General features: G+C 37.4%; 1 protein-coding gene across 1 annotated transcript in view; it reads right to left on the reverse strand.

The window, feature by feature from the left end:
* Window positions 1–3,169: 3,169 nt before the first annotated feature.
* SCN2A (sodium voltage-gated channel alpha subunit 2) overlaps window positions 3,170–12,186 on the reverse strand; it is a 96,177-nt gene continuing 87,160 nt past the window's right edge. Inside the window, exons 25-27 of the mRNA XM_059727326.1 lie at window positions 11,478–11,582; window positions 9,790–10,060; window positions 3,170–6,479 (exon numbers count right to left, since the gene is read on the reverse strand). Of these exons, the coding sequence (XP_059583309.1) occupies window positions 5,287–6,479; window positions 9,790–10,060; window positions 11,478–11,582 (1,569 nt within the window). The 3' untranslated portion in view covers window positions 3,170–5,286. The remainder of the gene's footprint in view (window positions 6,480–9,789; window positions 10,061–11,477; window positions 11,583–12,186) is intronic.

Raw genomic sequence — 12,186 nt, forward strand, 5'->3', positions numbered from 1 at the left:
TTCCTCTTACCTTGGCTGAAAAATGTGGAGCTGCACTGCTGGGAGCAAACTACTGTTGTGCTGGGAGAGGGCTCCTTTTGTCCTCACCAACTGCTGAGTGAAGAAGAATGGACTCTATGCTGTGGGCTGTCTTCCATACTGGGCTGCAGGAAACTCTCTGCTGGTGGTGGGGTGCACCTTGGCTGGCAGCCCCACTGCACTGGGCACCACCAGCCAGAATGGGCTGCTTTTGCACAGCCACTAGTCCATGTTTGTGTGCCTGGGAGTGCAGCAGCTCTTTAGCTAGGTAATGCCAATGAAGCAAGAAGAACAGGGAGTCAGTCTACAGATTGCAAGAAGTGAAAAATGGAAGAGGAACAGTCCAATTTCAACTGCAGGAACTAGCACAATTTCTGATTATGAAGCTATCTTTCCAAATGTGAACCAGTGTAGGGATGTTTCCACTAGTCTAACAAGACATGTCCAGCCACTAATACTGGGATGTGAATGATCTGTTCATTTCACTAGAATATTGAAATTTAGGAATACCTAGTGAAATGAATTTAACAGGATCAACTCTTCAAATGCTGGTCACCTGAAGCACCCAGGGTATGGATTCATCTGAAAGGGCAGTCCACAGACAGGTGGTTAGAAGCCTGGACAGAAAATTGGAATGCTCAATCAAGTATTTATTATCTTCTAAGGGTAGGATTCTGTAGGGAGGAAGGGAAGGATTAATACAAGAGCATATGATCACAAATGTTAGAAATTAATATAATTTAATATAATTTTTAATTTAATATAGTAATACATTGAATCACTCAGTCTATCCCTGATAGAATTGATCTCTACAGAACACTCAGAATCTAGAGAAATTAGAATGACTTGGGAAAGGGGTGGAGATGTTCAGTGAGAAACAGAAGGTTATGATGAAGGTTACCTCAGATTTTCCTTAAAAAGGACTGATCAAAATAGGTCTCAGTTTTATTTTAAATGAATGGGTAAATACCAATGATTTATTAATAATTTTATTAGTAATTTCATGTAGTGTTTTAATAAGTTAGATTTTTTTTTAAATCCCTGCAGTTCTCAAATAACAAAACAACCACCCGCCCCCTCCAAAATCCCAAACACATTTCCAGTGGCCAGTGTTTTTATTTTAAATCCTTGGTATAATTTTCTTTGTGGCTTCTATTTTTTTTATTGTATATAAGTAAAGGGAGTAAAACTTCTCTCTCTGCATTCAGAAAAACATTGACAATTTTCTGAAGGGTCTAATTCAGCTCAGATAGCGCAAAAAATCTTTTTGTTTATTAAAAATAAGCTTTATACTTAAATTATGGTGTGTCAGGTCTTTGATGTCTTGCTTTCTTAGGCCTGGATTTGGTAAGTGGTGCTGTGTGGGGAGAGACAGGGGATTTGGTTGCAGGAGTGTGACCTAGTAGTAATTCTGATTTATAAAAATCCTAAAGAAACAGTGTAAACAAGCCCTTTATTTTGGATATTTTCAACAGAAAGGGACAAGTCTGATAGTCTTAATTCAGGCAAAACTTCAGAAAACAATACTGGGATTTTTTTTCAAGGTCCACAGGGTTACATCCAAAGTTCTGATTCAGATTTCAAACACACAATTGCCCATCCTTGGATACCTTGTAATTCTGCAACTGTGTAAATTTGTACAAACACATTTGTAAGGCATGTAGTGCTGCTCATCCAACACAGAAGGCTTAGAAACAAGAGTTTGCACAGGTATTTCAGAGCTCTTATTTTTCTCTACATCTGGCTTTAAGTATGCTTCGCTCTTGTTCCCTAGATGCTTTCCTTTTCCAATTGCTGGCCTTAGCATTTTTTGGCAGGATCACAGTTCACTCTGCATTAATGTGAATTAGCAATTTCATTTTAATAAGTTAATCAGATGGCTACATGTTCCTTAAATATGGCAATGCCTCTGTTTTCTGGTTCTTGCTCTCCAGTTCACAAAAGTTTGTAAAGCTCATGCAGAGAGTGAACCAAGGAGATCTACTTTGAGGTAAGGTATTTTTCCAAGATAGCTGCCTAACCACCTCATAAGAAATTCTGTAATTTGGAAATATAATAAAGTATCCATATGAAAAGGCTGGTGCACATAAATATAAGAATACTTGAGTTTCCCTAACGAATTTCTTTAGAGTGAAGCTACTGCATTTTTTAACTAATCAAAGCCACTCAATAAAATAAAATCGGGATAAATTACCTACTTATAATTAGAAGGCCCATCTGTTGTGCTTCTATGTAACAGGCCTCAAACATTTTTAGTAAATATTGGGTTTTGCCTTAGTGCCCACAGCCAAATTTTCCTTTTTTTCTTTTCCCTCTGGGGAAAGGAAGTCTTGTAATGTCCTTTGCAGCACAGGAGGCCATGTTTCCTTGGGGCTGTTTGCATGTAAGCATGTGGAGCAATTGAGCACAAACAAACTCTGTGTATAAATATATTGTAAATGTTTAAATGTTATATGTATACTGTTTTTACATGTTAATAGTGTAAATAGTTGGGTGCATCCAATACTTTATTGAAATTAACAATGAAGCTCCCATTGACTTAAGTTCTTCTTTATTTGCCTTAATGTAAAATAATAAACAAACCATCTAGACAACCAGGCTTCTTTACAGCAACAAAAATAATTATTGGACTTTGATTCTAAAACATCACTATAATGCTTGCTCATAGCATCAGGAAGTAGTAAAAACTCTATAGCATTAGGATTTTTAGTAGTTTAAAACTGACTCAAATGTAAAGGGGTTTTAAGCATCTTTCATGTGAACATTCTCTTATGTATAATCATTATCCACAGGGTTAATCAGCCTGGAAAACCCACTTAAAAATGGAAATGCAAATCAAGTTCAGGGAATATCAAGCAGTAGCAGGTACTACAAAAGATATAAATATTTTTAGACTATATCTCTCTACAGTAGCAACTTAATTTAACTGTACCTTTAAAAATTTGGAAATATCTTAAATTCCTGTTTGCAAATATATCTATGTGTGTGTGTGTGTGTGTGTGTGTGTGTACGTGTATTTATATAAATATTTTATATATGCTTATCCATTTTAGCTTTACAGGAAGTTTTGACATTTATTGCTTCTTAGACATAAAAACGAAGACAGACCAATTAAATACAATAAAAAAAAATGAAGTCTTTATTCTTTTGGCTCAACTGTAATGTGGTTTACTGTTCTTGTATGGTAATAGCATTTTCCTGCATGCAGTTCACCAACACACAAGTCAATAATTTTAGTAAAAAGAGGAATCAACATTTAATTTTTGCTTGTGTAAGAAACAGAAAAATGTCCTGATGTGATCAATTATACAAGTTCGCTACTTAGTTCTTGTGAAAAAAAATCATTGTGGATCCCATATTATATCTAGAACAGTTCTAGTGCAGCATGAATCAACAAGATAAGAATAATCTATGTAAACAAACACTGGTAAAGATCAAGGATTCAATGAATAAAAAGACTACCTTGAAACTTCTGATGCAGGCAGTGTTAGGACTTCAAACAAATCTTCCCCACCACATTTCAATTACAAGTTATATCTATTTGGAAGCAAGTGCATTTTGGACTCAGTTTGAAACTTATTTCACATTAAAATGTGTGCAAAAATACAGTACTAATAAAAAGCAGAAACCTAGAACTACCTCATTCTCTCCTTTATTTCTTATTTTGTGAAGTTCTTGAATTAAAAAGTGCTATGGACAGAAAGTAACAAAAGTGACTGTGACATCAACCTGAAGATAATTTTCTTTTCTTATTTTATGTACAAAATGCTGAAAAATAAAATAAAATGATATTTTTACAATATTTATATTTTCTTAGAAAATTCTATCCATGTATTTTCAACAAATTAAGCAGTTGGCAACATGTCCTGTACAGTTGGGCTATACTCCATATAGTTTTCACTTAAAATTTAAGAATGCAAAGCAAGAAGCTCTTAAATAGCTGCAAACTATTGCTCGATGACATGAAAGAATGATGTCCATTTCAACAATTTGTTTCACTTTACCACTGACATATGGTTTCCCATATTAAACTCTTGAACAGTGGAAGGAATAAAGTACAGCAGCAAAGGCAAGATAAACATGCATCAGTGATAGCCTCCAAACTATCTATATTGGTGCAGAATACATCATATTATCTGCTGAAAACTTGCAAACTACACTTTTTGTGGTACATATTTGATGCAATAAATATTGTGCACTGGTCATTATTTGTTTGCTCAAACATGCACCACAGGGTAAAATAACTATTTACATCAACGGTGTTAGATTTTTGACACATACAATGTCAACCTTGCTGAGAGCAGATGATGGCTAAACGATACTGCAGGGTGAAGTACTGCAGAGTGAAGCAGAATAACTTTATGAAGGTTGGTTTTTTGGTCAATTAAATTTGTCAGGTTAGATTCAATGGATATTTCTTTTCCACAGAAGAACACTTAAAAATGGAATTTAAATCCACATAATTTTTAATAGAGTTTGTCTCAACTACAGTTTAATGGTTTGTGAAAAAATAAAACATCTGTTCAATAATTCTATGGGACTTTACAGGCACATTAAGATTTGTCTTGATGAGACACCACATGAATACTGTTTTAAGCACCTCAAAATATAGAGCCACCCTGAAACATGGAAGTAGTTAGACTCCATTGCTTTGTGCGATGTCATGTTTTTCCATGCATGATCTACAGGTGCAGCATGCCTTCATGCAAATCACTTCCATCTGTACATTATAGAGAATCAGAGAATATAATACCTGATCCCCATCCCCCCTTCCCCAACATAAAACCCATTTACAAAAATAGTCACATATAATAGTAAACAACCTGTGGATTAAAAAAATGATAAATTCACCAACACTGATTTTTGTAAAAATATGGCAATTGTGGCAGTTGAAATGCAAACGGTGGATACAGTTATTGTACTCAAGTGTAGTATGTTAAACATGTAGATTTGTAGGTTTGCACCTTTTTTAAATTGGTCCCTACAGTCTGAGTAGCCATTTTGTCTCCTCTTCAGCAGTGTCAGCTGGTAATGAAAACAATAACCTCCTGTCAAGGTTGTTACTCTGTTTTACAGAGTTACAGTTTGATGACGAGGGGTCACTGTCTTGTTATAGGCACTGACCTTTAGTATATATATCAATATTTATATATATATTTATATATGTAAAATCTGTCAGTTTGGCATAGACCTCCTACAGGAGTCCCGTTGACGGAAATACATCACTTTCTCAAGCTGTAAACACTATTTCATAAATAGAATTCTTTCTTACTTTTTACTTTCCCTGATGTCTTTACCTTTATCTTCCTTCTCTGATTTGTCTTTTTCATATTTCTCTTTGTCAGGCTTTGTTACACTATCGTAGGAAGGTGGAGAGGTTGTGGAAGGAGTCATATCTGTTTTTTCTGGAGTGGAGTTCTCATTCAGCTTATCCATAATCATATCTTCTTTGATAGGCAGGTCATCCTCATCTTTGTCTTCTTTTTTAAACATACATGAAACTTTTTTAACTTTTTGCCTTAAAAGGTGTCGTCTGTAAGCACGCTGAATGATGACAGCAGATACCTCTTCTTGTTTCCTTTTTAATGTGGTTGTAATTGGTTCATAGGAGACCTTAGAAGGATTGGCTGCCATAAACCGATCTTCCATTTGTATTCGAAGTGCATCCATCTCCCCACTTTCACCCAAAACACGCTTTGTAAAAGCAAACAAGATGTCCAGGCAGTGAATTCTGTCACCACTTACCATGGGCATATCCATTGCAATAAGCTGGACTTTGTTGGGTTTTGCTATAAGAAGAGGAGGATCCAGTGAAGCTGCAAAATCAGACAGTTTGCTGAATTCTATGAACTGGGTTGCATCTGGATCAAACTTTTCCCAAACCTCATAGAACATCTCAAAGTCATCCTCACTTAAGGGTTCAGCACTTTCTTCAGTTGCAACACTGAAGTTCTCCAAAATCACAGCAATATACATGTTTACTACAACTAGAAATGATATGATAATGTAACTGACAAAAAAGAAAATCCCAACTGAAGGGTTACCACAGTCTCCTTTAACAGAGCTTCCAGGGTGATCTTTATGTGGGTCACAGTCTGGTTCCCCACTGTTAAGAATTGGTGCTAACAAGCCATCCCAACCAGCAGATGTGGTAATCTGAAATAGGCAGATCATGCTGTTGCCAAAAGTTTCAAAGTTGAACATGTCATCGATCCCAACTTCCCTCTTAACATAGGCAAAGTTGGACATTCCAAATATGGCATAGATAAACATGACTAGGAAGAGCAGGAGGCCAATGTTAAACAAAGCAGGAAGAGACATCATCAAAGCAAAGAGCAAAGTGCGAATCCCTTTAGCTCCCTTAATGAGTCGCAGGATTCGACCAATTCTGGCGAGTCGGATGACTCTGAACAAGGTGGGGGACACAAAATATTTTTCGATCAACTCAGCTAGAAACATTCCTGTTAAAAAATAAATTAAGTTAGTCAAATAGGCCATTAATTTAAAAACAACTACTGGATATTTATCCTAGCATATTCAGGCTGACCATAGAAGAATATAGCAAATTTGTAGTACACTATAGCAAAGTATACAAAATTGCAGTAGTTTGTATTGTCACCAGTCAGTTAATTGAACAAAACATTCACAGTATGAAAATCGGCAAAAAAACAAACAAACCCAAAAGTTTTACAGTACTCTGCAAGACCATGCAAACTGAGCCAAAGAAATGCATATGTTTTAGCTGGCAAGGTTCTTTGAGTAGATTGTGACATCTTTTATTAGACCAACTGAGTAGTTGAAAAATGCTCTTAGCAAGCTTTTGGGTGCAATCACCTGATATTTTAGCTGCTATCATTATACATATGCGTTCGTGCATGCGTGCGTGCGTGCGTGCGTGCGTTTTCTAGGACAGAAAACTCCTGAACAGGAGTATTATAAAATGCTCTTGGCCAACCTATTTGTATTATCTCAATATCATAAATATTGAGGTCTGAGGAATATTGTTCTGTTTTAGTTATAATAAAAGTAATATAGATTAATTGGAAGGAAGAGCCCTGTTTATAGTTGTTGGCAATAAATTACAATGTAAGCAAATCAAACTACTTATATGAAACATATAAATTTATACAGAAAATTAGCTTTTTAGTCATATCTGGAATAATGTGACCACAAATTCAATGGTAATCCCACAGCAACCAGAAATGCCATATTTACTTGAATATAAAATGACCCCCCCAATAATTAGATTCTATATATGAAAAATTTATAAATTTGTTATAATTTTCCAAGTATAAAAATTAATTATTGGAGGTTTACCTTGAGTTTGTCCCTCTCCCACTGTTTAAGGATGAAAAATATATCTGCATAGGTCAGGTTGCCATGTTGCCATGTGCCTCCCTACCTCCAATATCTTTCCCCTGCATCTCCTTCTCAACCCTTTTACTGTCAGACCCTGCTCTCCCTGAGCACATGGAAATAAGGAGAAAATTTGAAAAAACTGAGCTCGAAATAAAGACAAATTACTATGAGTACCCATAAACTTACTATAGGTACCCATAAACCCAAAACAACGGGGTGAAGTCCCCCCCAGGAAAAACAAACTCCATTGCCACTAGGGGGTGTTGGTTATAGTCACCTCGCAAATCTCAAAAGGGCTTTCACTCAACAAGGACACTCCTTCAGACATAGATCGCACTTTTGAAAGCCACCTGGATACCATGTGAAGAATTGCTGCAGTACAAAAAGAAAATCCCCCAGAAATCACATACCATTACTTATGACATATCATCCTTCCCTGGAGCCTAAACAGAAAATACTCAAACAATTGCAACCCATTCTAGAAGGGGACCCAATTCTTAAAGAGACCTTCCCAGAACCACCCATCCTAGCACCAGACCTCACCAATCTCATTATCAGAAGCAAACTTCCTATGGCCCAAAGCACATAGAATGGATCCAGACCATGCTGGGACAAATAGAAAACCTGCCAACACATCTCCACCACACCCATAGTAACTACACCCCACAACAGAACCATCCCCATTCCTGGATCTTACACCTACACCTCCAAAAATGTAATATAATCTCATGCAGTGCACTAAGTGCCCTGATGGAAAATACATATGAGAAACCAAAAAAACAACTGTGTACCAGAATGAACGCATATTGAAAATCTATCAAAGACAAAAATACCCAATTACCTGTGGGTGCACACTTCTCACAAAAGAGCCACTCTCTCCTCCAGTCTCTCAGTTCTAATCCTCAAAGGGTGCATCTACACGAGATGCCATGTCACCATAGTGATGAGCTACGGTGATGTAGCCATTGCTACAGTGATGTAGCATCAGCGGGCACTAACTGTGATGCCATTGCCACTGTGTAGTAGCAATAAGCTACTGCACAGTAGTTCGTTGTTACTGAGAAGTAGGGTTGGAAATGACCCGTGTGCTGCTGGGACTGCAATACTGGCGGGTACTGCACAGTCATTTAGTACTTTACTGAACTGCGCACTGGGGTGCATGTGTAGACGTGCCCAGTGGGAATTTACAAAACATCTTTCATAGACAAGCCTATGAGCTTTACTTCATAAATCTACTGGATACAAAAAATCATGGACTAAATATAGACATTGAATTTATAGCACGTTCTAATCTGCCTGCCACCCAACAGCCCGAGGTAGCCTCTACATTTTACTAACTACATTCTGTCACCAGGTCAAAATTTCCCTCTTTTCCCCACCACCTATTTGTCTCACAGCTACTGACTCCCATGGCCTCTGATCCTCACTGCCATGCATTTGGATTTTCACAGACCTGCATTTTGTACATTGACTTCTGTTCCACCCAGGAGAACATAAAACATCAGCAGACTCTCCCTATGCCTGAAGAAGGGTGTTTGTGCCTGAAAGTTTGCAAAGAACAATTTTTCCAACTATTTAGTTGGTCTAATCAAAGCTATCACATTTACCCAAAGAACTTTGTCTTCCTATTGTCATTCTAGAGCACTCCAGTTCCCGGAATGCCTTGAGCTCTGTGACATGTACTGCCAATGCCTGCTGCTTGATGATGCTCTGTGTGCTGCCTTGTGCGGAAGGGTGATAGAGGTTTGCTCTGGACATGTTATTCACAATGTACGCCTCTGACCCAAGAACCCCAGAATCACGACCTCAGAACTTCACACAAAAATACAAGACATAGTACCCAAAACACCAACACTCTATAACATGTCATAAGTAAACACCAATGGCCTGCCAATGCAGTAGCAGGGAAGGAATTGGTTAATATATGCTCAGAAGATTCTAGGAAAGTGCTATACCCCTAGCTACATAGGAATACAAAACCCTCTCGATTCTACCTCAATCTGACCTAGGGCAAAAAAATCCTTCCTATTCCCAGATTTGGCAATCAATATGACCCTGACTGAATGCTCTAGCCAGTAACCTCTGGACTTTCCAAGTACTAACAGGATCATCATTGCATGAAAGAATGCCTGTCAATCTGTGTCAATTTGCTTCAAAACAACACTTTCATGTATTGGTTTGTATCTATAGTGGAGTGCACTATCTGTGCAATATCTAATTTCTGAAAATGTATCACACCTAATGGGTTTAATAAATAAGATAAATGTATAATACTGTTCATTTATTTCATGAACAGTATAAAATTAGAAAAATAGCACACAAAAAATCAAGCTGTATGGTGATAGTACTGAAGTCAAATGTTAATGGCCCCAAGATTCCAACGGTCCCTTCTTGAAAGTGAATTGTTCTTACCTACTATGGAGAGAATAACAACCACAAAATCAAAAATGTTCCAGCCTATGGTGAAGTAGTAATGGCGGAGTGAGATCAGTTTCAGGACACATTCTCCGGTGAAAAGGACAATAAACACTAGGTTAATCCGAGATAAAATAGTTTCCATTTCTTTACTCTGATCATCTGTTTCTACCATCATGGTGACCATGTTAAGACAGATAAGAATCATAATACTGATATCAAATGCTTGTTTTGTAACAAAGTCGAAGACCATGCCTTGAAACTTGTTCTATGGGTAAAAAAGAGAGACAGAGAGAGAGAATCAATACATTATGCACACACCTTGGGCCAGATTCTCTTCCATTAAGCACATAAATGGACTTAGGAGCCTAAGTGCAATTCTGCTCCTCCTTGCTTGAGTCTCAGATGAACAGTTAATGCGAAATGTGAGTGAGTCCCCCTCCTCTCCCTCTTCCACCTCACTTATTTTTGTGACTCAGTCTTAAGAGTAAGACAATAGTGTGCTACCAGTGTAATGGATTTCATGGATTTTCAGGACTTGAACAGAATGGAATAGACCACTTAGGTGGACTAGAAACTGGCATTTTCTTTATAATTCCCCTTTCCAAGTTACTAGAAATTAACTGAATTGATTACACATTATAATCATATTTTGTTTAAAACTATTTTTATATATTCACTTATTTGTCTGAGCAAAGACTCTTGCATGCAAACTGAATATATAGGCATTTAATAATTGTATTTATACCTATTAAAGAATGTATTTTAAAATGCATGTTTTCTTTTTCAAAGGAGATTTGGTCATCTTATATCTTATCATATATCTTCCAAGTGATAGTGATACAATGAACTAAAAAAACCCAGTATTCACCTTTGGAGAAGCTGACAGAAAAGTCTTACTGTTTGCCCATGCCATGACTTCCCTTGCCTGAAAACCTATAAAGATTTAGGACCAAAGAAAATCCAACCCTCCCCCAACAAGTATTGATACTATCATTAGCCTCAAATAACTATGAAAAACACTCAGTGGAGAAAATTTTGTTTCCATCTCTGCATCTGGAGAAGATTTCCTGCCTGTGCAATCAACCTGGTTCTTGTGCAGAAGGGCAGCATATGATTTGAAAGACCCTTAGGGATGTGCACTCTCTGAGGAGTATGCACCCCCGTTTTGTGGGAACTCCCCGAATGACATTGTGCTGGACTTAGGCTGGGTAATTGAAGGATCAGGGATTTCCCATTGCCTGGATAATCTAACCTTCCATATCTCAGACAGACACATTAAGGAATGGGAGCCTCACTAAGTCAGTGGGCTACAATAATCTCCACAGAATGGCTGTGGGGCCATTTGTGGCTTGAGAAAAATATTCCCTCATGAGGCACCCATACTTTTGGTTCAATTCTTGATCTATAGTTATTTGCTTTCATCAGACCACTGGTCTGAAGGGTAATGTCTACAGTCCCTCATGCCTTTCAACAGCTGGAAAGTGAGAATGGAAAGCAAGGGAGACTCCTGTACATGAAAGATAGTTACTGGATACTGATAGTTATTTTTGATTAAAACAGATTAGGGTTTCCTTTATATCAGTTATATTTTCTCCTTACAATCTAACCATATGCATTATTTAAATAGTTTAACAAAAATTAAAGGTTAAATGGAGAGATAAGAAAGGAATTTTCCTTCTTACCGCTGGTCTAGGTATAGGTTTTTGTGGTTTCTTTGAACCCAACTTTTTCATTGCATTGTAATATTTCTTCTGTTCTTCTGTCATGAAGATGTCTTGCCCTCCAAAGTAAATACATGAAATCAGAATTGGTTACAATCATGTACCTCCAACTGAATGGACAGAGACAAGCTGGCTCTCTCACCCTTATTAAAGATTCCCTTCTTAAAGACCTTCCTTTCTTAAAGTTTCTGCAAGCTTTTCTATGAGAAGCTCTTACACTTCCAGTAAACCTTTGAAGTCTCATAGATGATAGATATGCCTTTTTCACTTAATTTCTTTCAACCTGTACTGAGATAAAAACCATTACCACTCTCCAGTTCTTTCCCCTTATTTTTATCCTAAGAAAAATGTTGGTGACATTCCAAAATTCAGGTGACCCTGGGAGCCACAAAAATAAGTGTTAGTAGGCTTGAGGGATTAGGATGGACAGGCTAAACTCTCTTCCCTCCCTAGCACATGGCACCCACAGCTCATTCCTCTCACTGCACTGGGAAAGCATGTGGATATCCCAAAACTGCCAGATGGAGATTATTAGAAAGACTCAAGTTATGCTGGGTTTCCCCATGTCAAACAACATCTAGAGCCCACTCTCCTTCCACTGCCTTTTCCTGCTGTAAGATAATGTGATTATATTTGTAGCTCAAGTAACAACAACATTTGCATTAGTGCT

Source organism: Alligator mississippiensis, chromosome 4 (assembly GCF_030867095.1).
Source record: "Alligator mississippiensis isolate rAllMis1 chromosome 4, rAllMis1, whole genome shotgun sequence".
Classification (NCBI taxonomy): Eukaryota; Metazoa; Chordata; order Crocodylia; family Alligatoridae; genus Alligator; species Alligator mississippiensis.